The 25,443-nt window shown below is 47.5% G+C and overlaps 1 protein-coding gene across 1 annotated transcript in view; it reads left to right on the top strand.

Moving 5' to 3' along the window:
• LOC119381517 (cyclic nucleotide-gated cation channel beta-3-like) overlaps positions 1 to 18,306 on the top strand; it is a 47,827-nt gene extending 29,521 nt beyond the window's left edge. Inside the window, 15 exon segments of the mRNA XM_037649295.2 lie at positions 1,168 to 1,241; positions 1,243 to 1,342; positions 2,460 to 2,668; positions 3,686 to 3,736; positions 4,989 to 5,075; positions 5,185 to 5,249; positions 5,932 to 6,057; positions 10,041 to 10,342; positions 11,184 to 11,281; positions 11,372 to 11,455; positions 11,588 to 11,706; positions 12,563 to 12,709; positions 13,257 to 13,392; positions 15,750 to 16,035; positions 17,305 to 18,306. Coding sequence (XP_037505223.1) covers positions 1,168 to 1,241; positions 1,243 to 1,342; positions 2,460 to 2,668; positions 3,686 to 3,736; positions 4,989 to 5,075; positions 5,185 to 5,249; positions 5,932 to 6,057; positions 10,041 to 10,342; positions 11,184 to 11,281; positions 11,372 to 11,455; positions 11,588 to 11,706; positions 12,563 to 12,709; positions 13,257 to 13,392; positions 15,750 to 16,035; positions 17,305 to 17,708 — 2,288 coding nt within the window. The 3' untranslated portion in view covers positions 17,709 to 18,306.
• The last annotated feature ends 7,137 nt before the right edge of the window (positions 18,307 to 25,443 follow it).

Raw genomic sequence — 25,443 nt, 5'->3', positions numbered from 1 at the left:
ATGAAACACAATGCATTCAATTTCTCCATTATTCTAGTTATGCACATGATACAAGCAGGCATCCAACGGGTAATTTTTGTCATAATTGAGTGGTTCAACTTTACTGGCGAACACTACGCTCTGTAATTATTTTGCAATGAATATAGTGTAAACCCAACGTGGTCTGACGATAGAGAACTCGAAGTTGCACAGTTTTCGGATGATATTTATTTATTTATTTATTTATTTATTTATTTATTTATTTATTTATTTATTTATTTATTTATTTATTTCTCCTCCCAGTGGTCATATATCCAAATTTATCGACACACGTTGTTTTTGTTTTTTGTCTACTCTTGTTCCCTCATGTAGACTTAAGAATGTATAATTTGGCAGGCTTGCTGAGGCCAAGGTGCTGTTTGCAGCCTAAAATAAAATACGTGTCGTCACAACCTAGTGCCTTTTGTAACACGCACGATAGCCCAGTCTGTCTGTCTGTCTGTCTGTCTGTCTGTCTGTCTGTCTGTCTGTCTGTCTGTCTGTCTGTCTGTCTGTCTGTCTGTCTGTCTGTCCGTCCGTCCGTCTGTCTGTCTGTCTGTCTGTCTGTCTGTCTGTCTGTCTGTCTGTCTGTCTGTCTGTCCGTCCGTCCGTCCGTCCGTCCTGTCCGTCTGTCTGTCTGTCTGTCTGTCTGTCTGTCTGTCTGTCTGTCTGTCTGTCTGTCTGTCTGTCTGTCTGTCTGTCTGTCTGTCTGTCTGTCTGTCTGTCTGTCTGTCTGTCTGTCTGTTTTTGCACTCTTCCGTGTATTGTCGCGTGAAAATTCTACGTGCATCTCAACTTTCTGGTCACACCCGCGTACTTGGAGTTTGCGCGAGTCGCATAGGTACGGTCTTGTAATAATTGTTTCGCTAAGAGCTGCAGCTAGAGTAACCAAATTTTGATGTATTCAGCTTTTCGTGTCACTTCAGCCACGGTGGCACACTGTAGGCATCCGGTTTCGATGCAGCGTCTAACGTTCGATACAACCAAAACGTTATCTGTCGCATTCTGACTAGTAATGTGTTATCTAAGTAACATCTACGCACCTGTCCCACGTTGCCATAGATGTATGGCAGCGCCATTTTCTAAGTCACAACTTCGCAAGGAAGCTTGTCCTTAGGCTGTCTAATAAAGCTAGCCTTTGCCGCACAGCACCACCGCCGGAGAAACGGGAGGACTACGAGAGCCGGCTGCGGTTGGATTCGTTCGCACTCGCCGAAGGACGTGCCGGGCGATAGTCAAGCTGACTCTGACCGGATCATCAGGATAGGCTGCTGCTCCTTCCCCAGGAGGGCCTGCACTTTTCCAAGAACCATCGACCCACAAAGTGAGTAAAGACCCATCCTCTGACTCCTTCTCGCAACGCTAGGTCACTTGAATTCATGAAACTTAGTTTGCGAGGAAAACTGCTAGTTTGTAACATTCACAACAGACGTTTCTTGCGTTTTCCATTGAGATTTTCTGCTAGGGCAAGTGTCTGAGTCACGCAGTTTTTAGCTGTCCCATGTAAATACTTTATTATTGATACAGAGCATACCAGTGGTTATATAGACGCCGACAAAAACCTCTGTTTTTCTAATAAAGTCTCTCTCTCTCTCTCTGTTGATTCACCATCATGGCTCTTTGAAGCTCAATTTCTGTTTTGATGGAAGAGAAAGTGGTTAATAACTAGTTTAGCACCCGCAGCTCACAGGACAACGGCGGGCACTGTGATATACAGGACGTTGTCTCTGTATATATGTACGGAACGTCGTCAACCCTTACAATAATAATTGTTGGGTTTAACGTCCCAAAACCACGATATGATTATGAGGGACGCCGTAGTGGAGGGCTCCGGTAATTTCGACCACCTGGGGTTCTTTAACGTGCACCTAAATCTAAGTACAAGGGCCTCAAGCATTTTCGCCTCAATCAAAAATGCGGCCGCCGCGACCGGGATTCGATCCCGCGACCTTCTGGTCAGCAGTTGAGCACCATAACCACCATAGGCGTGCGCAGGGTTCCCCATTAAGGGGGGGGGGGGCGAAGGTTCATCGCAGCGCCCACCCACCCTACTAAGTCAATGATGGGGCAGATTTTGCACCCCCCCCTTTCAGGTTATTAAGGGGCCGCCCCCCCCCCTGCCCCCCCCCTGCCCCCCTGTGCGCACGCCTATGATAACCACTATAGACCACCGTGATGGGTCGTCAGTCCTTGGGCTCGTCAACTCACAAAGAGTCACTTCTCGTGGCTAATGCTTGTTCTTGCATGGTTTTCTACATAATGAGCAGTTGCACTCGCTTTCACTAGTACGAGAAATCCAGCGTTGATAAAGAATGCGTAATTCGGTGGTTCTTAGCGAGCAACGTATGCCACATGACATGAGAACCTGGGCCCACGTCTACACGCACGCGTTTTGGCATAGCGAGTGGAGGCCGAAGGGAACAGTGAATCTTGCATCGCAGGCAAGCTCTACGTGTCATGGCAACTGGCGGTGAGCGTGTGCTTCCTGTACAACTGTTGGGCCATCTTCTTGCGTGCCGTGTTCCTGGAAGGATCGCACGCCGACGAGGCCGGCTTCTTTGCCTGCGACTACCTGTCCGACCTGGTGTACCTGCTCGACATATTGCTATTCAAGTCGCGCATCAAGTTCCACTCTGCCGGCATGTGGGTGGTAAGCTACTCTCGCTGCCTGGCTTATCTATCATCAGCTTGCGTATCTTTTCATATCAGCAATGTGAAACGCAGCGTCAGTTCTTTGTCATATACAACAAAGGGGGGGGGGGGGAATAGATAGATAGATAGATGGATGGATGGATGGATGGATGGATGGATGGATGGATGGATGGATGGACGGATGGACGGACGGACGGACGGACGGACGGACGGACGGACGGACGACGGACGGATGGATGGATGGACGGACGGATGGATGGACGGACGGATGGATGGATGGATGGATGGATGGATGGATGGATGGATGGATGGATGGATGGATGGATGGATGGATGGATGGATGGATGGATGGATGGATGGGGTAACGCTCACCGACGTTACAAATATGGTGGTCTAATACACCAAAGGAACGAGATGTTTGTTTATTATTATTGTTGTGGTGTTTGCGAGGTTTCTCGCACACACTGGTCAAATCAAGTAAAATCGAGCACTGCAGTGTATATATATTTATCTTTTTGTCATTTGAGGTTTGTACATGTTGGTGACCTCGTTGTGAGCAGGAAAAACTGGCAAATCACTTCCGCCAGAATCCTCAGTGCGGAGCAAGTTTCAGAATTTTTTTCTTAAGCGAAGCTTTCTTTGTGAATATTTTGTCGAATGGTGCACGTGCTCATAGCTGTTATCTAAAGCACGCACATGCCTGTTTCCATTAAACGGAAGATGCAACAATGAAACCAAGGATAATAGTCAGTAAATCTTAACGCATTGTTTGATAGGCAACCGTACCACGCTGCATATTCAGAATTTATCTTTCAATGGTGAAGCTTTCTTCCATATAGTAACGCGTGTGGGTTTTCTTTGTGGCTGCGTGCTCCTGCCTTTCAGACGACAATTTTCTCCTTTGGGAAAGCCTTTTTATGCGGCATTGTCTATATAGAGTTACCGATAGACATTTTGCGCACAAGAATGGCGCCTCCCAGAAATATCCACTCTACACGCGTGTTCTTTCTTGCAGGAAGATCCCAAACTCACCCGACGGAACTACATCCGCAAGCATATATTTAAGGTAAAGACGTAAATTTTAATCTCCTGTAATATGTACTCTGCGCTACGCCTGTTATATCGCCTTGGACGGCAGTGAAATGTTGAGCGGATGGCTGCATTTGCCAGCCATGTAACCCATTGATTCCGCCTGTAACGTGCATGTTTTCTTCCACGAATGGTGCATCTCGATACGTGACGCACCCATCTGCGCACTTTTAATTAACGATGCGTTGTTTAACGACATCGCAATCTCAATGTTTCTTTTGAGAACTTGTCTTCAAATAGAATACACAAACAACCCTTTCTTTTATTTTTTTTTTCGATATTCTTCTTGGGCCGCACTGTTTCGAGCAACGGTATCCAACCTCACACTACTCATTGTTTCGTGGATTCGTTCTGCGTTTATATTTTTCATGCAACCTAGCTTGTTTCTTACTCGTCAGTTTCGCGCTGTGGGTATTTCACTAGTTTATGGCATAGCTAAGCAACCGTTAAATATTTTTCCGTTTATCTTTTGGGAAAACCCGCACAAATGCTGTGCGGCATTGCCGATAAGCATATGTGTGGGCGCATCTGTGTGCGGGTGTATTTGTGTGCGGTATTACCGACGAACAAATAATGTCAGGAAATCTGCCTCTGCCTTTAAAACGAAAAGTATACAATCACTGCATACTGCCAGTTCTAACATTTTGGGGCTGAAACATGGCGGATGACAAAGCAACTAGAGAAAAAGTTGAGGACCACGCAGCGTGCAATGGAACGTAGAATGATATGAGTAACGTTGAGGGATCGGAGGACGGCAGAATGGGTCCGGGAACAAACAGGGGTTGCAGATACCCTAGTTAACATCAAGCGAAAGAAATTTGCCTGGACTGGCCAAGTATAATGCGTAGAACAGACAACCAGTGGACAGTAAGAGCAACAGAACGGTTTCCAAGGGATAGGAAACGCAGTCGAGAAAGGCAGAGTGTTGGATGGAGTGACGAAATTAATAAGTTCGCAGGGATAAAATGGAATCAGCTCACACAGGATAGGGTAAACTTGAAATCACTGGGACAGGTCTTCATTCCGTAGTGGACTAAAAAACAGGCTTAGAATGATGCTGCTGCTGATGATTTATCAATGCACCTATTATAGTTGGCGCGTATGTAAAACCAAAAGAAAGCGGTGTTTCTTGTGGGCTAACTTTTGTGCAGCCACCAGTTAAATTTTCTTAACTACTTGCCTGTCAATTTGGAACTGTTAGTATATTCTGTCGACGCAACATCTTACAGATGGACGTAGCTTCCCTGCTACCCTTGGACATACTGTACTACCTTTACGGTGTCAACCCGCTGCTCAGGTTGCCTCGTATGCTCAAGGCGAGTACCCATACTTTACATTCATGCTGTGAAGACGCCGCCGAGCTAATATGGTTACTTTCTAATAGGTCGCTATATGCGTATGTGTGTGTGTGTTTTTTTCACGCAGATACAGACATTCTGGGAATTTTTCGACCGCATCGACGCCCTCGCCAAGTCGCCTTATGTGATTAGGCAAGTGTTTAGTGACAATAATGTGATGTACCGGCATTCTTTCATAAGTGCTAATGTTGTTCTCAATCCTGGTGGTGTAAAACTGCTTAGTAATTTTTAGTTAGCAATAATAGAAAGTACGAGCATGAGGTGAGCATCAGATTTCACAGTGAGGATGATTTTGTGGTTGTTGTTGTTGTACTAAATATTGTTGGGCGGAGAAACTTTCGACACAAATTGAGTGACTTTAGATTTTGCCAGACGCAGAAACATAAAAAGCTGTTGCCAGGGGCGTAGCCAGAATTTTTTTTTTTTTTTTTGGGGGGGGGGGGTTCAGCCATACTTTATGTATGTTCGTGCGTGCGTTTGTATGTGTGCGTGTAACTATACGTAAGCCAGAGGATATTAAGAGCAATTTTGCGCAAGCAAAATTGAAAGTTTTCGGGGGGGGGGGGTTGAGCCCCCCCCCCCCAACTTCTCCCTTGGCTACGCCCCTGGTTGTTGCATAGATGTTTGAGTGTGTGAATAATATCTCAAAAAGTATTTATTTCATTTCTCGTAATATCGGCCACCGCCGAAGTGCCGTAGATATGTCCCATACATGACCGCGGAAAGAGGGTTAGCGAGATCTCAACAGATAAGCGGGGCCGTTTTAATAGCAAAAGTTGTTCCTTGAGTAATAGCGTTTCTAAAATCATTTCAGGGTGTTGCGAACGCTTCTTTACATGATGTACCTGATCCACCTCAACACATGCGCCTACTATGCCATCTCCAATTATGAAGGCATCGGCTCCAATCAATTCGTCTTTCAAGGTGGAAACAAGACCGCGTGAGTAAACTTTACGCATCTTGCCTGTGTGCATGCGAATGTTACATGTTCAAAGAATTCGTTTTATTTTAGATGCAAAGCAGCTTATGGCGGAGTTCAATCCGGTGGTGGTAGTGTGTGGCGTGACCACTCTTACTGCGCATGCGCATCCTCCTCCCCTCCTCTCCTACACTGCCCCCCTCTCGCGCGCCTCATTCTCTCCTGTGTAACGCCGCGATGAGCGCCCTCCTACGCTCCCCCCTCTCACGCGCCTCATTCTCATGAGCGCCAGCGCATGCGCGTCCCCTCCCCCTCTCTCTCCTCTCCTACGCTCCCCCCCCTCTCGCGCGCCTGTCGACCGCGTTCTCCGCTCGCCCTGTGAGAATTAACGGCCAGGCTAGAGGGAAGACACAACGCACGTAGCGTTCCTCTTCGCGTTCCACGACGCTTTGAATGGATGGATGCAGCTTACGGCGCGGGACTTCGCCCCAGCTTAAGAACCTGGTGAGCCAGCTCCTACAAAAAAATCACACCACCTCCCGCTCAAGCGAACCATCTCCCCGCTCCTTCGCATCCACACATGGTTCCCTTTAGTGGGAGATGGTGTAATTTTTTATTTCTTCTCTATTTTTCACTCATCATCCGTCGTGCCGAGTGGCCGAGCCCGGCGATAACGGCGCGAGACAATGATAAAAGGCGATAATAATGATATATGAAATGAATCGTTACAAAGTACGACCCTCACATGCATGACGTGGACAATATTCGGGATGTTGGCGGCCGTTTCGGTTCTCTTTGCGCCGCCGGCGCAAGCGGCGAAGTTTATGGGAAGTTTAGACAGAGCGTGAGGCGGGCGCCATATATCACGGAATTGAATTTTATACATATAATGTGGTGACGTAGAACATCAGGTTTCCGTATTCAATGTTTTATGCTCGAATCCCACTCCAAGCCACATTTTTCAGGCTTGCAATGGCGCCTGTATCCGACACATACTGTGACGACGACGATGAAGTGCCGATAACCATGAGAAGGCAACAGGCATCTAGTCCAGATGTTACCAAATTTAAACATACCATGGACCGAATGCACGTCTTAGACAGAACACAGTGATGCTACCGCTGCGCCAATTGCGCCAGACTGCGCCAAAGTGCCCTGGCTGCTACAGCCTGCTACATTTCCTCAAAATTTGGCGATTCTGCGCCAAGCCTGCGCCAAAGGGGTGTACTCTGACTTTCAGAAATGAAACTAACTAAATGAGGTTCCCCCATTGATAGCGACATCGCGTTGTACGCGGACGTACGCGGACGTTCTCCATGAGAGTGATGAAAATGGAGACAAAATATGTATCAACATGGTGTTGTCAAGCGGACGAAGGAACTGCGTTTTGTGTTTTGTTTTTTTTTTGTAATGAAAGCATCAACTGTAGGCAACATGGCGTAGCAGCAGTCAAGCGACATGCAGCCATGAAACGGCACATTGATGCTACCAGTCGTCATTGAGACGCTTCAGGTGGGCTGCAGCGGCCGAAAACGATCCAGCCGACTTTGGAATTCGGCAGTCCATGGAACGTTTTGCAGTGTGACCGCGTGACAAACGCAGAAACTCTGTTTGTGCTTGGCATGACTCTCAAGGACATCCCATACTCGTGGGCCGACACAGCAACCGCCTTGTTTCCCAAGTCATTTGGAGATTCCGAAACAGCGAAGCAGTTTAGTTGTAAAAAGTTCAAGGCATCCTACATAGTTAGTGATGGCCTCGGGCCGTATTTCAAGAAACTTGTGCTTGACGAGCTGAACAAGCCGGATGTGGTTTTTTCTGTTAGCATTGACGAGACCCCTCTTTCTGAACAGAGGTGCCAACAACTTGATGTTGTAGTTAGGCATTTCTCCAACAAAATGCAGCGAGTTGTGGAACACCTACAGTCTTTCCGGCTGGGCTCTGCGACTTCGGAAATTTTGGCTAGTGAAGTGCAGAGAGCAATGATGGACCTGCCGCAGAAAAATGTCATTTGCTTTTCTATGGATGGCCCTAATGCAGTGAAAAGCTTCAGAAAAAAGATGCAGGAAGCATACCCTGACATCATAGATGTAGGAGAGTGCTGCTTGCACAAAGTGCACAACTCATTTACCCACGGCTGTTGGCTCGGATGTCGACGCTGCTGTGGTCGATGTTTATTACTTTTTAAAGAATTCTTCGGCTCAGAATGAATTGTTGAAGGCAGAGCACCTGCTCCAAAAGCTAGTTTTGCTGCTCCAACACGAAATTTTGCCTGCTCCAAAAGCTGCTCCAAAGTGGCCTAAGCCAGTAGCATCACTGCAGAACAGGAATTTGTCACTACGTACATTAGGAATATCTTGCAAGCAATACTGGGCCCTCACTTTGCGGCAGCTGCGGAGCACGCACAGGTCAGGGGTACACAGCTTGCTAGGGTTGAGGCTTTGGGCTAGTTGGTTCGTGCTTGTAACAGGGAAAAAAACAGCGCAGGATTCTGACAGGACACAAGACGAAGAAGGCACGACAACAGCGCTGTTGTCAGTGAAATCCGTCAGTGAAAGAGCTGTGCCGCGCTTTGCACACGCGCGACTAACGCGTCTATACCGGTCGACTCCGCCAATTTCCGCGGAGTGTAGAGAGCGCTGCTCCGTGGAGTGGATCTGGCGGAGGAGATGCTCCGAATGCGTCAGTGAAAGATACGGGAGGCACTCTCATTGCACCAATGGAATAGACATGCTCCGCAAAGAGCAGAACAACTACTACCGGAAAAGTTTCTGGATACGGCACGGCCACGACTAGAGACCGAAGCTAGCAATGTTCGAAACTCCAGTCCCAAGAAATGAGGCTGCTAGTTTAGCTGAGCTCTTTTGAAAGTTATCAGGTGTTAACCTTGAAAACAAAGGCGCATGATCCTAGCAATCACAGCACATCTTCGTTTGTTTGTTATTGTGAACAAGGGGCGCAGGGGCCTTGAAACGACGTATTCTGTTTTTTCTTTTTCTTTTTTTCCCGTCTTCTTTTTTCGCCTATTTTGGCTAGCGTCCGTTTATCCCTGCTCGACTATTGGCAATATTACAATACTCGAAAACTATCCGAAAAGTGTTTTATTCAATTTGTTTCCCGGTATTTTCCATTCGATCTCAAATTACTAATCGTGCTACCCTAGAAAGAAGTTGAGTATCATGTAACCAGTGGTGACACAAAAAATATTACAGGCGTTACATTAAATAACAGGGAGGCGGCAGTATCGAATAAAGCGCAAATGGGTATCGCTAATATTTAAATTGAGATTAGGAGAAAGCAGCGGATTTCGATTGCTTTGATAGTTCTGTTGCTTCGAAACTGCACACTGGTTTATGAGGGACTCCGCAGTGGATGGTTTTGAATTCGTTTTGAATACTTGTAGTCCTTAAACGCCCGCTCATATGTTAACACACAATCATTCTTGCGTTCCGCCTCCATAGGTAGAGCAGATCACTGGCGACATATTAAAGTAACAAAATTGGTGGCGCAATAGAAAAGGGCCGTCGATGGTGACAGAGGACTAGATCTTGTGAAGATATTGTAAATCTTCGGTCATAGGGTGAAATCGGTTGATGCAAGACCTCTACGAGAAAGGCCTTTATTATTTCTTATTACTGCGGTGATAACGAATGAATGAATGAAGTACATAAATAGAAAGTGTCGAAGTCGAAAGACTGAAAATACGTTACCTCTTTTTAGTACTTTAGTGATTCAAGAAAATAATCGCACCTTCAAATAACACCAGGTCCTACAGTGAAAAAAGAAGAAAAAAAAGACACGTTAACAAATAACAACGCAACAGTATTTTTAACAAGCAGCGATTAATTGTTGCAAGCACGCATAATACAGAAACAATTGCGCACTCGTCATCATAAGGAGTTTAAACTCCTTTTTAATTAGGTGTGCGCTGTCTTTAATTGTGCCGGTAATAAATCCCGTAAAAAAGCCCAGCGTAAAATACCCCGTGCATGCTCGTGTCGCAGATACGTGCGCTGCTTTTACTTCGCCTTCAAGACGGCCACGTCGATCGGTAAGAACGCGAAGCCGAGCAACGAGCTGGAGTACGCGTACATGACGCTCTCATGGTTGCTGGGCGTCTTCCTGTTCGCCTTCCTGATCGGCCAGGTACGCGACATTGTGGCCACGGCCACGCAGGGCCGCACACAGTGTCGCCAGGCGGTCGACGCCTGCGTGCGCCACCTTCGCCGCCTTGGCCTTCCCGACGACCTGCAGAGACGTGTCCGCCTCTGGCTGAACCACACCTGGGCACAAAAGAAGACCCTAGGTGAGGAACAGTTGTCTGGCTCGAAGTGGTCGTGGGCACAGACCCACAAAGGGAGGGGGAGGGGAGTGGTGGCGGAATACCGTACCGTCGCGTAGTTATACCGTAGATGTTGGGAAAAAACGTATCGCGAAGTGAAGTTCCACTTCCACGGCCCAATTGTAAAATGTAGTACGCGCGTTTCTCCGAACCCGAGAGACTCCTGTATTTACGCCCTTTAATGTGAGCTGTTCAGTACGCCATATGTAAAGCTCACCTTTGTATTCAGACAATCAGCGGCGAAGAGTGTTGAGGGGCCCCCGGAATTGAAATTGTAACGAAGTGCGCCCTGCAGAGCTCCGGAGCCTGCAGGGCGCCCGGTGATGTAGAGCTAAACCAGACAAACGAGAAACGTGGCATGCGCGATTCTGCACGCGCCGGCGGACGATCGCGGAAGGCAGAGCACAGCTTAGCCCCGACCAACGACCTCTAGGACCAAAGCGCTCGGCGAACAAGTTAAGGGAAAAAATGCCGCTATGAAGGAGGGTAACGTTTAATCCCCCGTAGCTTCCTTGATAAAAGATGTTTCACTTATATTGTGGTGCCAATTATTTGATAATGTTTTAGCCTGAGCGCTCACATAATTTTAATGAAACCGTTTCAGAGACGCTTTAAGGGCGATTTCTGACTTGACCCACTAAAGTCGGGTGTCGAAGTCGCTGTTTTAGCGTTAAATTCTTCATTGCGTGTTCTGGTCTTACTGCTTTTGACACTTGTTTTCCGAATTCGGGTTCTCTCTAAAGTTGTGAAACGCGGTCAAGACAGGGTACAAATAACATTTCACTCCGTTCTCTTTTGAGCGCAGACGAGAACTCCATCTTGGCCACGCTCCCTAGAAAAATGAAGACCGACATCGCCATAAGCGTCCACTACAACACACTGGCCAAGGTTCAGTTTTTCCAGGTTCGTGCGGCTGGTTCAGTGAAGAATTCCCGTTTCCGCCAGCCGAAAACTTTCTTATATTCTGCCTCTTTTTTCTTCTAACTTGTGCAGGATTGCGAGCGGTCAATGCTGCGAGATCTAGTGCTAAAACTGCAGTCAGTTCTCTTCCTTCCTGGTGATTACATCTGCCGCAAGGTGTGCTTTCGGCTTTCTCTCTCTCTCTCCTCTTTTTTGAGCCGCTACGTTCACTTCTTTTTTTTTTCTATTTGCACAGGTTTGTTTCAACGACACGACATGTAACTTTTTTTTTTTTTCAATTATTCGCAGGGAGAAATCGGTGTGGAAATGTACATCGTCAATAAAGGGGTGATTCACGTTATCGGAGGAGAAAACAACAACGTTGTGCTCGCAAAGCTCACCGAAGGCAGCGTGTTCGGAGAAGTGAGGTACGAGAAGCGCAGAGTTCCACTGGTATAATTTAATACTGCGGCAGTGTACACTGCCCTAGGGGAGCGGAGAAGAGTCGGGTAAACCAATGGCACCACAGAACAAAGTCCCACGGTGCCTTCTTGCTTAAAGCCTGAAGACAGTGTGGGAGACGCATCAGCAGGCGAAGATTCTGTGCAAGAGGTAGCAATCTTCTTTGCTCATACAGCCCGGCTTAAGTGATGCGAGAGTAATGGAGCAGCCATTATTTGCGCGTTTACCTGCAGTAGATCTTTCTGCTGTTGCTGTTCCGACGGTTACCTGGGCCGCATCTAACTCAGAACACGAATTGTGATAGTATCACTGCGCCAAAATCATTTCAGGAAAACAGTAAACCTCGAACCTGCTAAACTTTTGGCGGCTTTCCTGATGTGCTAAGTAAAACGAGCGTAATAATATCTGGGGTTTAACGTCCCAAAACCACGATATAATTATGAAAGACGCCGTAGTTGAGGGCTCCGAAAATTTCGACCACCTGGGGTTCCTTTAACGTGCACCTAAATCTAAGTACACGGGCCTCAAACATTTTCGCCGCCATCGAAAATGCAGCCGCCGCGGCCGGGATTCGATCCCGCGACATTCGGGTCAGCAGTCGAGCGCCATAACCACTAGACCACCGTGGCGGGGCTAAAACGAGCGTCACTGTTCTCTTTTTTTTTTTTTTCGGTAATATTTGTCTACGTAGCGCGTGTTATCGTCTTATATTTCGTGAAATAATTATGCGTAATCGACCGTGGCGTGCTAGTGAGTGCTATTTTTGCGTGGCGGCGTTCTGAGCGCTCTTGGCAGGAATCGTGTCTTCTTTTCTGTTCCTAGCCTTCTCGGGCTGCCTGGCTTCAACCGGCGCACAGCAGATGTGCTCTCGGTGGGCTTCTCGAACCTTTTTGTGCTCAGCAAGGACGACCTAAACGACGTCTTGCACGACTACCCTGACGTCGAGGCCATGCTCCGCCGCAAAGCCAAGTGAGTTTTCGGCAATCAGGGTGCATCTGCCCGTACTTCATTCTCAGGGAAGACATCATGTGTAAATGAATATCTATGGCCGCTTATCTAAGATGCATTCTCCTACAGGTGTTGCTAAACGTAATGCGTACCTATTTATCGCTCACAGAGTTGGCGCGCCTGTACGGATAGCCTGATAGCATTTTAGGCAAATCCGCATCACGTGCTCGTAGTTTTCGCAATACTGGGTGTGTGACGCACCTGCCCGTTGAGAACACATGAGCAGGCAATGAAAAAGAGACGAGGAACATGAAAGTGGTACCCCAAAAATAGCTACCTTCGCCACTTTGTTAAAAAAAGTGCCTTTTTTATCCCTATAACGCGTGCCAATCATTATAGTGAATAAGCCATCACTGCTAGGTACTTTTAGAACAAATAAATTGACTGGCACTCTTTGTCAATTTGGCGACAATGCATAATCCTAACATTTTTACGGGTGATCTTATGCAGTTTGGTTACAGAAAGTAAACGCGAGCGCCTCCACTGTCTGCTACTTATTTGCTCGCAGGAGCCAGATGATGAAGAACAAGGCATCCAACGAGAAGACGCTGGAGAACAAAGCCCGGCGCATTCACGTCGAGCCAATCATCAAGACACCTCCGGCCCGACCCAAGACACCCAAATTGGTGCAGACAGTGTTGCAGGTGGTCCCCTTGTATCAAGCATAGCCATCATCACTTTATATACGAAACGTTTTTCATGCTCGACGTACATTCAAGTCGTCATATGAAAGGAGGCTTGGTGATCCATGATAATTCAGTATGTTGCATAACCTTTGCAATCGTAACTAAAGGCATTATTCTTTGCATTATGGCGTCTGCTGTATGTGAAGATATGCGCAGAAGTAAACTAAAGAGCAAAATTATATAAAACTAACCTTAATCAAAGGGAATCTAGTGTAGAGATGAGAGGAGACAGATTGACCACAACGTGCAATCAAAATTGCTTGAACGCGGGTACAGTTCCTCATATTGGCTGGCCGACGCTTGTATAGGTGGGCCTACCATTGTCAAAAGGCGCGTCGTTATCCCTGACGACACCACGTGACGTCAACCAGTAGCCCTTCAAAACTAACCGCCAAGGATGATGAGGCGCCTTTTACAAAGATAGGTCCACCTATCGAAACGTCGGCCAGCCAGTCTGAGGCACTTTACCTTTGTTTAAACAACTTTTATTGCACGCCTAATCAAAGGGGCACTAAATACCAAAATAATGAGTTGTATTTCTATATTGCCCTTCTGCAGTAAAAAATATTAACGTGAGAAGAGGGTTAGTAAGTTAGAAAAGACGCAAAAACGAAACACACGTGGCGAAGACATCTTGATGTTCGAGCACCAGCTCACTCTGACGTCATAACATGAAGGAGTTCTCTTGGGCTTAAACTTTTTTATTAGTTAGCATGGATTACAGTGTACCCTAAATAAAGCCATAGGTATAAGTTAACGAGATTCATAAATTTTTGCTGCACAAGTACAGCCTAAATACCATAAAAATTGCTATGAAATGACGTACCAGCGCTGGATTTTCGGCGCGAAACTTGTGAATGGAACACTGGCCTTCATTTTCTCTTCTAACTATTAATTTATGACTGGTAAATTGACACAACGATAGTTCTAGAAGAATAATTCATTGGCTATTTAAACTGTTTTAGTGTTTCTCCTTAGTGTCCTATCAGTAAATTTTGTTCCGAAAACAAAAACGTCTGTAACTTAGGCACTCGGCGTCATTTGTCCATTCGGCAACTAACAGTAGTCGCAGTAGCAGAGAAACGCTAACGGAAAACTAAACATGTATACAATTACTGGAATCACAAAACTTGCAGAACGCATACCTGGCTTTCTCCTACTGCAGTAGCCCTGCGCCAACAAAGCGGAGGGGATTAGTGGAATAATAGAATGTTGGGCAAACTGGTAATTCATGACGAAGGAAATGAGCACGAAAATAACATGAGACGAGACGGAGAACGCCACAGCACAAGTGCAAAAGCTAGGGGCGGTGCCCACTATGCTCTCTTTTTACATGCGATTTTTGCAAAGTGTCATCATTTGTAGCTTAAAGGGGCTCTGCAACACTTTTCTAAGTAACCATCGAATGGCTTCATTAAATGACTTTATTGCCTCACGAATCGACCGCCGCAAGAATGTTTAGAATCCGTAAAGTACGAGCGAAGTTACAGAGATTTGTCACACGCTGTAATTGCTTTCTCTCTCCTCTCGTCCCGACGAGTGCGCTGAAAGCTAAGCAGAGAGGGATAGCACGGGGGAAAAAAGTTACGTCACGCGGGCGTCACGACCTTGAGCTCTTTTTATTTTCTTTCTTTTTTTCTTCGAACGCTCGGCCTAATTTCAGTGTGTTCGCGAGCGAGCGCGCGGGCACGTGGCGGCACGACCACAGTAATTATGCAGCTCACAATGCTCAAATCAGCCAATGGCCGTGAATTTGGGTATATGGCGCGGTCATTTGGGTATATGGCATCATTTGTAGAAAGAAGAGGGAACGATTTCCAGCTGACTTTGAGAATTAATTGAAAATTCTAGGCCGCGTGCTGCGCTATAATGTTTGGATCGCGTGTTCTCCGGAGCCTCGACTACAGATCGGCAGCGTTTTCCGACCAAGCTGAAAAAGTGTTGCAGGGCCCCTTTAACGCGTACTACCCGTTCCGCTCGTACCACTGAGTGCCTTATATGCGGTGTACTATACACACAGCTACTCAGCAGGAACGCTAGTGCTTGTGTGCACAGCATTCATTAAAGAACCGGAAAGCGGAACCCTCGTTGTGCTGCAGTCGATTGAGCAGAGCAGTTGGCTTCTGCCAAATTATGTCGTAGCGCTCCTGTAAAGGGTGCAGCGATACACTGTTTCTCTTAATGCGGGCAAGCTACCTTGCAGGACCTTTCTTGAGGGTGGCACGTAGAAGTGCCAACAAACTCAATCGAACAAGCTCGCCACTAAGCTGCAGGCCAACAAGCTTCATTTGTAACGTTCCCGGCACGTTGCGCAGGTTCTGCGGCCGGAGTCCAAAACCGGCTCGGCCCTAGCAAGACGCGTTTTCGGCGGCCGCGCGAGCCAGAGGCCTACAAGCGGCAGCGACTCGGACAGCAGCAGCAACTTGAGCGAGGCCATGGGACGGCCCACGACACTGAGCTTCCGTGATGAAGACGGCGTGGAAACGCGAGTGGACACGTACCACGACGTGACGCAGAACGCGCTCACCCTGAGGGCGACTTCGGCGTCGGGACTGCGCGTCCCGCGCTCGGTGCCACCTCGCTGCAAGAGCTCGCCCGCAGGTGAGTGCCCTCCGCAGCCTCATCTTGCAATTCCTTTCAAGGCAGACGCCTCAACTATTTTCTGGCATAAAGGAAGCCATCTGCACGCAGAACTGCTGGGAGGTGTCACCGTAAGATACTGAGCAAGCACAGTGCTACTTCATGCTTAGCTTGTGCAGTGAGGGCAACCGTTGTACTTATCATAAAGCAGCCAATGGCTAATCATTATCTGTGCCCATAGGCGTGCGCACGAGGGGGGCAAGGGGGGGGGGGGGACCGCCCCCTAATCACCTAGGAGGGGGGGTGCAAAGTCTGCCTCACTCGTTTACTCAGTTATGGCCACGCAGGTTTTTTTACGATAATGGCGGCCGAAGGCCCCTGATGTTGCATTCCAAGGACTGTTTACTTCCCATCTTTACATCAAGAAAGCCAGGGACCAAAGGCAGGAGGAAATTGTGAGAAGCACGGCACGTCATCGCTTCATCTTCAGTTTTCTATTTCATCCATTGTGAAGTATGTTGTCCTTTGGACTCGACCAGCCGGGTGGATGGGGGGAGTCGCTGGGATGAAACTTTTCCCCCTCCCCCCGCCCCCTTGTTTATAGGGAACCTGCGCACGCATATGTCTATGCCGGTGTCTCAGTGGCTGTGATTTTAAATCACTGTACCTCATTATATACTCTCTAGCAAATTCATGCGTTCGTAGTGTGCTTAGAACGCACGAATCAGAAAAAAAAGCCATAAATTGAAATATTTTGCGAGAGTATCGAAGCCTGTACATAAGCATGCTGCCTCTTCAAGCAGTAGGTAGACTATAGAAATCTAGATAAAGCAGGGTGCCAGAACAAAAACATAGCAGCTACGTAAGACGAACTTCGTGCTTCGGTTCTTCGATGAAATAATGAAGCAACAAAGCTTAATTTGTTTTCAACTGTAGAGAGGCCACGCCACGATACGTATACATGTGCTGCATATGCACGGCGTTACAAGGTAGCGCGCAGATTTATTTATTTATTTATTTATTTATTTATTTATTTATTTATTTATTTATTTATTTATTTATTTATTTATTTATCTATTTATTTATTTATTTAGTGATAAACTTTTCTTTTATCTCCCGGTTGCTCCGAGATAATAGCAGTTCTATTACGACCAACCTTAGTTTATTGTTAATGCGCACTTAACTTCCATGTTACTATAGCGAGTGCTGGCGCCTTTCCCAGATGCGCGCGAGCTTTCCGAGACTTGCTGTCTCATGCTGCGCTCTCTCTCTCGTGGCTTCCTTGTGCAGTCATGCGGCATCCGGAAGAGCGGCGGCCCGAGCGACCCACTCCGCTGACGCGGCGGCCGCGGCCCTCGCCGCTAGTGCTGCTGAGTCGTTGCCTGGGCACTGACAGTCCGGAGTCAGTACGCCGCCCCTGGCGACCGCTAACGGCACGAAGCCGCGTGACACCGCTGACGCCGCCGGTGCCGCACGATCTTGCCGCCGCTGAAGGGTCCACCGCCGTCGACGACGACGAGGCTGCGGCGCCGCAGCGGCCCAGTGGCGACTCGGCGCCATCATCTAGGGCGAGCCTCCGGTCCGCGTCGCTCTCGGGAAATGAGCTCTCCGACAGAGATGAATTTCAACTCGTATCGCCCGGCTTCCCGTCCAGCTCGTCACCCAGCTGGACGTTCGAAGAGCCTCCGTGCTAGAAGGGTGCCCCGACAACTCTGCAACTTGATCTTGCGTTACTCGAACAAGCCGCGGATCAGAAGGTCCGTTCAGTAAGTGAGCCGCAGCGTGGCATTGAGAACTTCGTCGATGCCGACAGCTTTCTCTGAGAAGAGAACTACAGCTTTCTCTGAGAAGAGAGAAATAGGCGCAGTGGCCAAACGATCTGACAGGCAGAGACATTCCCGTAGGAAGCTCTTTGTTCTTTCAGGCACAGCGGGTTCGCCACGTCGGGTGTGACCATCCATTATGTTTTCACGCACACACTGCAAGGCATCTGAGATACAGCTGTGACTCGCGGGTGACTTCAGGCTAAGCGACGAGCCAATGGTGACGCATCTTCTTAAACCGTCGCTCCTTGTAAAGTGGATACTAATTTATCGCCAAGCGCGTTGAAGGGCATCAAGATTGATCGCAAGGTTGAGTATCCGCCGGGCATACATTGGAGAGGGAAGCCACATAAGCAATGGCAGAGTATTTGACCGATGTACCTGAGCGTTGAAGCAGACACCTGCGACAGGACGTACTTCCATACGAGGTAAATGAGCGAGAGAAGTAAGAAATTAGCCCGTTCACTAATTACTAGTCATGTATAATATTCCGACAGGAGCACAATGTGGGGCCATCATACCCGTGCGGTGGTGTCTTCACGAGCACGCTAAATCCATAAGTTTCTACACTGTACAGTTCATCCATCGAGGCGCCACAGCAGCTTTAGCTGCTTTTCAATGCAAAAGCCAAATACCTATTTTAGGGCAGCTTCCCGTAATAGTCATATAGTACTTGCAGTGCAAGGTTAACGCCTTTTCCCTCGTACGTAGCGTAAATAATAAAATAAGCACCTTTAAGAATCACGCCGGCACAGTTTCCACTTTCGCAGTTGCTTACACTAATTTAATACTTACTTGCACCAATAACTCAACAGTTGCACTCAAGCTTGTTGCTAATAAGTGCCGGTGCATCACTTCAAAAAAAATTTCTATACGTAACTTGCGTGTCAATAGTACTTCACTGCTGCTTGCGTGACTGTTTCCAATATCTTACCGTGCACGAAGGCAATACATGCAGCTGCACAGTACTTATGTAGAGTTTTACTGTCTATGTACCCTTTATAGGTTCTTACCATGTGCCAAAATGCTTTGCATGTGTTTCGCAACTTTGGGGAATACATTGCACGAAAATATGACAGTTGCATGTCGAGGCAGATTTGTATGTTGGTGAGGCGATGACCAGAAAGTCGAGTCCGACAGTTGAAAGGCTGGACCCAGTTTCGGACTACTGGCGACACAGAAGGTAACACAACCACTTCAATGTTCAAAATAATGAGACCCGTTCTCTGAATATGGAACGACATTCCATGAATTACCGAAAGACGTCTTCGCACTAGCATAGCAGAAGTTGACAAACTTGAGCGTTTGTAAGCTTCGTTGGCCAGCAGTACGCTTGGAAACGCCGCCACACGCAAAGAGGTTATCTGTTTGATACATCTGTTTAATATTTGGCAATGTGTGCAAAAATAATTAAACTGTCAAACATCCGAAATTCGTTCTAATTACTTACACCAACTAAAATTTCAGAAATTAAAAAAAAAACAAGAAAGCCTTATTATGCAAGAAAACGAACGAATTCGAAATATCACTGCCCCGAGTTCATTTTTTCAAAAGTTCCAATTATTAGAAGTCTAACGTGCTATTTTTATCACGCAACTCGAGTGCACTGGCCAGCAAAATTACCCAATGTTCCTTCAAGCATGCAACAATATTTCAGGTGCGCGAAATTACTCGAGAATGGAAGGGTCAACTGAGCTATGTGTTCTTTTTCTTATTTTTATGCTGTTTAACATGGACGCGCCATACAAAAAACAATACACGCATGCTGTTAGGTTGCAAAGCTGCATGAATTCGCGCAGCTTTAAGGGAATGGACAATTCATTTTGTGCACGACTACGCAAATATAACTTATCTTTCACTACGGAAAGGTATTCGCTGGGTGCAAAATAAATAATAAAAAAAAAGCTTCGTCACATTGGTGACATATGCCGCGAATATTAGGGGCAGTTAATTTGAAAAAAGGCATTTGGTTATTGGAGTAATGTCATACTAGACTGGAAATTAGTACTCCTGAACGGGTCGACTACAGCACGCGACTGCTGCGGCATTTCCGGAAGATGTCGGAAATGCCGTAGGCATGTTCAATTTCTGCCCGCACTTTCGCCCCATTCCCTTTCACTGCGGATGAGCACTCGTCGTGCAGAGCCGTATTGACAACGATCGTCTGTGTGAATGAACCACGCACCGTCTACGCAAGTGGAGAGTGTACCTCGAGCCACATGATGACCCTTGTTGAGGCAAGCACCTCAGCACGGTCCGCAAATTTGTTTAACAGACGTCACGCTTGGGTGGGCTTCAACAAGCTCACACAAAAGAAACCGAGATTTAACGGAAGCTTTTAGCTAACATAACACCGCTAAGATAACAGATTACTTACAGGCTGGTTAAAGAGAGCATAGAACATAAGCGAGCAACTGTTACATAATCGGACGCTTCGGCAGGGAGTCATTATCTCCTGCGAGATGTAATTTCCACACGATGCCATTTCAGTTAAGATTGTCACATATCTCACAGAACGCACGAAGAGTGCAACGTCTTCGTGCATAAGCAGTCAGTTTACATTTTTTTCTGTAAAACGTCTTTCTTAAGCGCATAAGGTCAGCAAAGTTTGATCAGTTAAATGCGCTTTGAAACACGCACTCTAAAGGTCAACTTCCTTCACTCTTTCTTCATGAAACTAAAGACATGCAACTTATAGTCTGTTCGGTAGCGTAACTTTACATGGTCATGTGAATGTGTTCAGCTTTAGGATTGCACACCCGCTGCCCTGCGTCGGCCACGTGACAACAAAGGCCGCCATATGAATACATGGATACACTTCACACGTTCGCATAAGCTGCTCGACGCCGATTATCGCGCACTCAGTGACCACAGATTTGACTGCAACATAAACGCGTCATGCAATTTGTATGCCTTCAAGCGCTGTGTGGTGCTCCTTGCTCCAGAGTGCGCTAAACAGTGCTATCTCGCCTGTGAAAAGACTGCTTGCTGGTGAACTCGTGCGTTAATCGCGCCCGAAAGCTGCAGTATTGTACTGAGCACGACAGCTGGCCACAAATGGTGTATAGCGTAGTCGAAACAAGGAACCAACGATTACAAGACATAGACAATGAAGAATAACAACCAGGCAGGACTTCTTCATTGTCCTTGTTTTACTAATCGCTGGTTTCCACTTTCGTTTATAATGAACCAACTCGGCCAGCAAGCAACGTTACTGGTGTATTGCGTGATACAGAGCTACCTCCTGATGTTAATACCCTCGTGATTCACTGAAAAATACCCGAATCATCCAGCCACCTTCACCTAGCAGACATTTTCAACAGAGTTTATAAACGCAAATAGCGCTGTTCATTACCATTCTTTACGAGCTCTCCTAATAAATTTTCTACGATTTGCACTGTTTGCGTCTTTCTCTTTTCTCGTTACCTTTTTTTTTCGCACAATGCACTCGTGGCCATTCCTAGGCTGTGCGTTCGACAGACAATAAGCAATGCAATTCGTACGTGTTTGCAAACATTTCTGTTACCTGCCGCGAAAGAATTTACTAAGGCGGTCTGATGCCAATAAGCAGGTTCGTTTCCCGTGTACCTGTCACCATAGGCGTGCGCTGGGTTCCTCTTCAGGGGGGGGGGGTTATTCCCCCCCCCCTACCGATTAAGTCAATGTATGGGGCAGACTTCGCCCCCCCCCCTCTTCTTAGGTGACAAGGGGGGTCGGCTGGGCCCCCCTCCCCCCCACCCCCGCGCGCACGCCTATGCCTGTCACGAACATGCAAAGCCTAAGAGAGGGGGATGACGTGAGCAGAAATTTGTGGGGGCCAGCTATAGATGACAATACCGGGTTTGCTGACCGGCGCTGAAACAAGAAAAAGGATGGAGGACATCGCTGGCAATGGAACCTTCCGCTGCGGACTGCAAGGCGGACCGAAAAAGTGACACTCGGTTGGTCGAAGAATAAAAAGCAAAGCAGACCCTTTTTTTTATGTTGGTTGCCCTCTCCTGGTTCAGAACGGTTCGTTTTTATGAGTGTATGAGTGTACACAAGGCACACTCAGTAGAGTTAGAACAGTTCGTGGTAAATGTTGATAACAGACACTTTCGAAATTCGAAAATAAGCTTCGTAAAGCGGGCGGGCACCGCTGTGTGTAAGCTAGCTTGCGCATAGCTTCCATTTGCCCTCATTTCCGCAACTAAATGTGCTTGTCTCATTTGGGGGTAATGGCGAATGAGAAAGCATTTAGTTGGGGAACTAAGGGAAAGTTAATTAAGCCGTACACGCAAGCTTCGAGCTCGTTCGGCCACGCGCTCCCATGTTGCAATTGCAAATTGCCACATTGAGCGCGATAGATGGCGATAGTACGTTATGTACGCGTAATAAAAACAGAAAGGCAGGGGTGCGACCACCGTGAACGCGACTACGCATGAGCACCATTCAAGTCTTGGCGGAGATTCCGTATCTCCCTTTCTGTTAGTGATATCATGCTAATTGTTGGGGTTTTACGTCCCAAAACCATGTTATGATTATGAGGGACGCGGTAGTGAAGGGCTCCGGACATTTTGACCATCTAGTGTTCTTTAACGTGCACCTAAATCTAAGTACACAGGCCTCAAGCACTTAGCCTCCATCGAAATGCGGCCGCCACGGCCGGAATTCGATCCTACGACCTTCGGGTCAGCGGTCGAGCACCATAACCACTAGACCACCGTGGCGGGTCTGGTCGTCATATTGAGGGCATCTTATTCCATTATACGTACAGTCGCCCATTTTTTTTTTTTAACCTTAACGCGCCAGCGTCGCCCACCGAGTTCATAAGCGCCGTACAACGGAGCGCAGCGGCGAAATGAACGAGAATACGCGCATGCGCGCTATGAACAGTCGTGGGCAGCTGCCGTCTGCTAGGCTTTTCCTCAGGAGGCAGCTGTCCAAGACTGCTCATTGCGCGCATGCGCGTATTCTCGTTCATTTCACCGCTCCACTCCGTTGTACGGCGCTTATCAACTTGGCGGTCGATGCTCGCGCGTTCAGGTTAAAAAAATGGGCGACTGTACATCTATCTTGGTAGATGCTGCAACCATTAAGATTCCCGCTAATATTTACGTAGCACACGTGCAACTTCAAACTCCAGAGTTAACCGCATCTTCGGCAATGGTCGTCTAGGTCACCCGCTATTCGTGTCTTTACAGATGCGCAATGCTCCCTAACACAGCGCCCCGTGTGTTCGATGTAAGCCTTTGTACAATACGATATCTTACAGACCACGCCCGTTGCATGTGCAAGGGACGAACTTCGTAGCATGCCTCTTCCACAGGCCATTTTTCTTTATTTAGTGTTGGCAACATTCGGGCACATTTTGTCAAGCTTGCCCTGAGTAGAAAACACGACTTGCGTGCTGCACTACTCGTCTACCTTCCTCATGCGATGGGACAGACCGCGTACAATTAGGACCGCCCTGTCCAGGTAACCTTCACTGTCTCCCTTTCTACCACCTCGCTTTGCTTCTTTTGCAGGGCCTCAGAGACCACCAACTTCTTTAGGTAGCTTGCTCATTCCAAATGGGCCACTTAACTGGTCCTCTGCACAGCACAGCTAGGTGGTCATTTTCCGCGTACAGCGCTTCTGGAGCGCGTTACAAATGCCGCTTATTTACAATGCCTCTTTCACCAACCCCCAAAAGGGCAGAATTACACCTCTCTTCAACTGGCGTCGTACCCAGCACATACGGTCACCACGGAAGCAATAAGCGAACATTCAGAAACTGCAGTCATCGGTTTGATAAGCACGAAGTGCCCAATGACTGTATGGACTTTCTGGATGTGTGCTTGCTCTTCGGTGGTTACCACAAAAACACCCCAGCCAACACGCATTACATTGACGTCCTTGAGATGTTCTTCGTCGGACTTTAATATATATCTACGAAATCTTTTCTTTTACTTATTTTACTAAGAACCACCGTTTCCACAACCGACAACTAGTTATCTAAATCAGGGGTCGGCAACCTTTTGAGGCAGAGGGCCAAGTTGCATGAAGCCGACACGGCGGGGGCCGGATGTCAAATCGGGGGAGGGGGAAAGGTGGTGCTTTGCAGACAAAGAAAAATTTTGGCAAACTGACAATAATGTACAAAACTGCCTAAATTTTGGCTGAATTCTGACTAAGTGTGAAGATGGGGCACAATGCCAAATGGAGGCGATCTTTCTTTGTTCCTGTCTAAGCACATTTGAGGTCAAAAATGACATGCCAGCCTTCAGATAGGGACAAGGGGAGAGGCACGGGATTCTGGCGTCGTGCCGGGGGCCGCATAATACTGCCTCGCGGGCCGCAGGTTGCCGACCCCTGATCTAAATCACATGGAAAATATGTTGCCCATATGCCTTCATATTGCCTTCATATGCCTTCATGTTTGAAATGTAATAAAGGTATATCATTCTCAACGACAATACTAAATTGATCTGTTTTTACTTTAACTACATCTAGGTTTGCCTGTTTCTTAGTCATTTTGTTTTTGATTCTCCTCAGGTTGACGGTAATCCTCGCTTTTGCAACCTATAATCACCACACATTACCTTAGCTTTTACTTCTATGCCTGCACTACGCCTGGGTCCCCTCCCCACACATTTTTTTTAATGCGAAGCATTTCATGGGAGGCCTAGGCCCGGCCACTTAAACCTGCTGGTTTCCCTTAATAAAGTTTATTCCTCCTCCTCCTCTCAGCGAACCTCAGGCACTTTGGGCGTTTCTATCTACGTATCTGTCTATCTATCTAGCCGCCTACGCGCTCTCCCGGTCGTCTCCATAGGTTGTAACATACCAAAATTTGCGTGACATAGGGCGAGTGTATGACGAACACGATTCAATGGTGATGACATGAATAACGCAAAATACCTGTCGCGTACGTCATGTAAACCCTTTCCCTCAGTCACGTGTGGCACATACCCGCATACCAGAGTTCATGTTATGCGGGTATGTGCCACAGGTGATAACGCCGTGTCTCAATCAATGCAGCTATACCGCGAACATACGCACTGACATGGAAGGAAAGTGACAGTAATAGTAAGTGTTGGGGTTTCATGTCCCAAAACCACGATATGATTATGAGAGACGCTGTAGTGAAGGGCTCCGGAAATTTTGACCATCTGGTATTCTTTAACGTGCACTGACATCACACAGTACCCGGGCCTCTGGAATTTCCTCTCCATCGAAATGCGACCACCGCGGCTGGGATCGAACCCGCGACCTTGGAGTAAGCAGCCGAGTACCGTAACCACTACACCACAGCGGCCGACGCCACGAAAGTTAGGGGGTTGAAGACAGAGCACCCCTGGAAGACGCTGGGCTACCATCTACTCGTCCACGTGGTCCGCCACGTCGACCACGTGTATTACGCAGTAACCGGGGTCAATGCTTCCTACAATAACTCTGCCGAGAGGACCATGTCCCTCATGATTAGCGGTGACTTCAGCATTGATTTATCAAAAGCCGACAACGCCTGGTTCTTAGACGGCATGAAAGACGGCTTGGATGTGGACAGGGCATCACAAGACCTCTGTGCCACGTCCAGGACAGGAGGCATCATAGATCATTTCTTCGTAAAAGCCATCCGCCGTTT

This window comes from Rhipicephalus sanguineus, chromosome 1, assembly GCF_013339695.2.
Source record: "Rhipicephalus sanguineus isolate Rsan-2018 chromosome 1, BIME_Rsan_1.4, whole genome shotgun sequence".
NCBI classification, from domain to species: Eukaryota; Metazoa; Arthropoda; class Arachnida; order Ixodida; family Ixodidae; genus Rhipicephalus; species Rhipicephalus sanguineus.
This window is presented reverse-complemented; position numbering and strand designations above follow the sequence as displayed.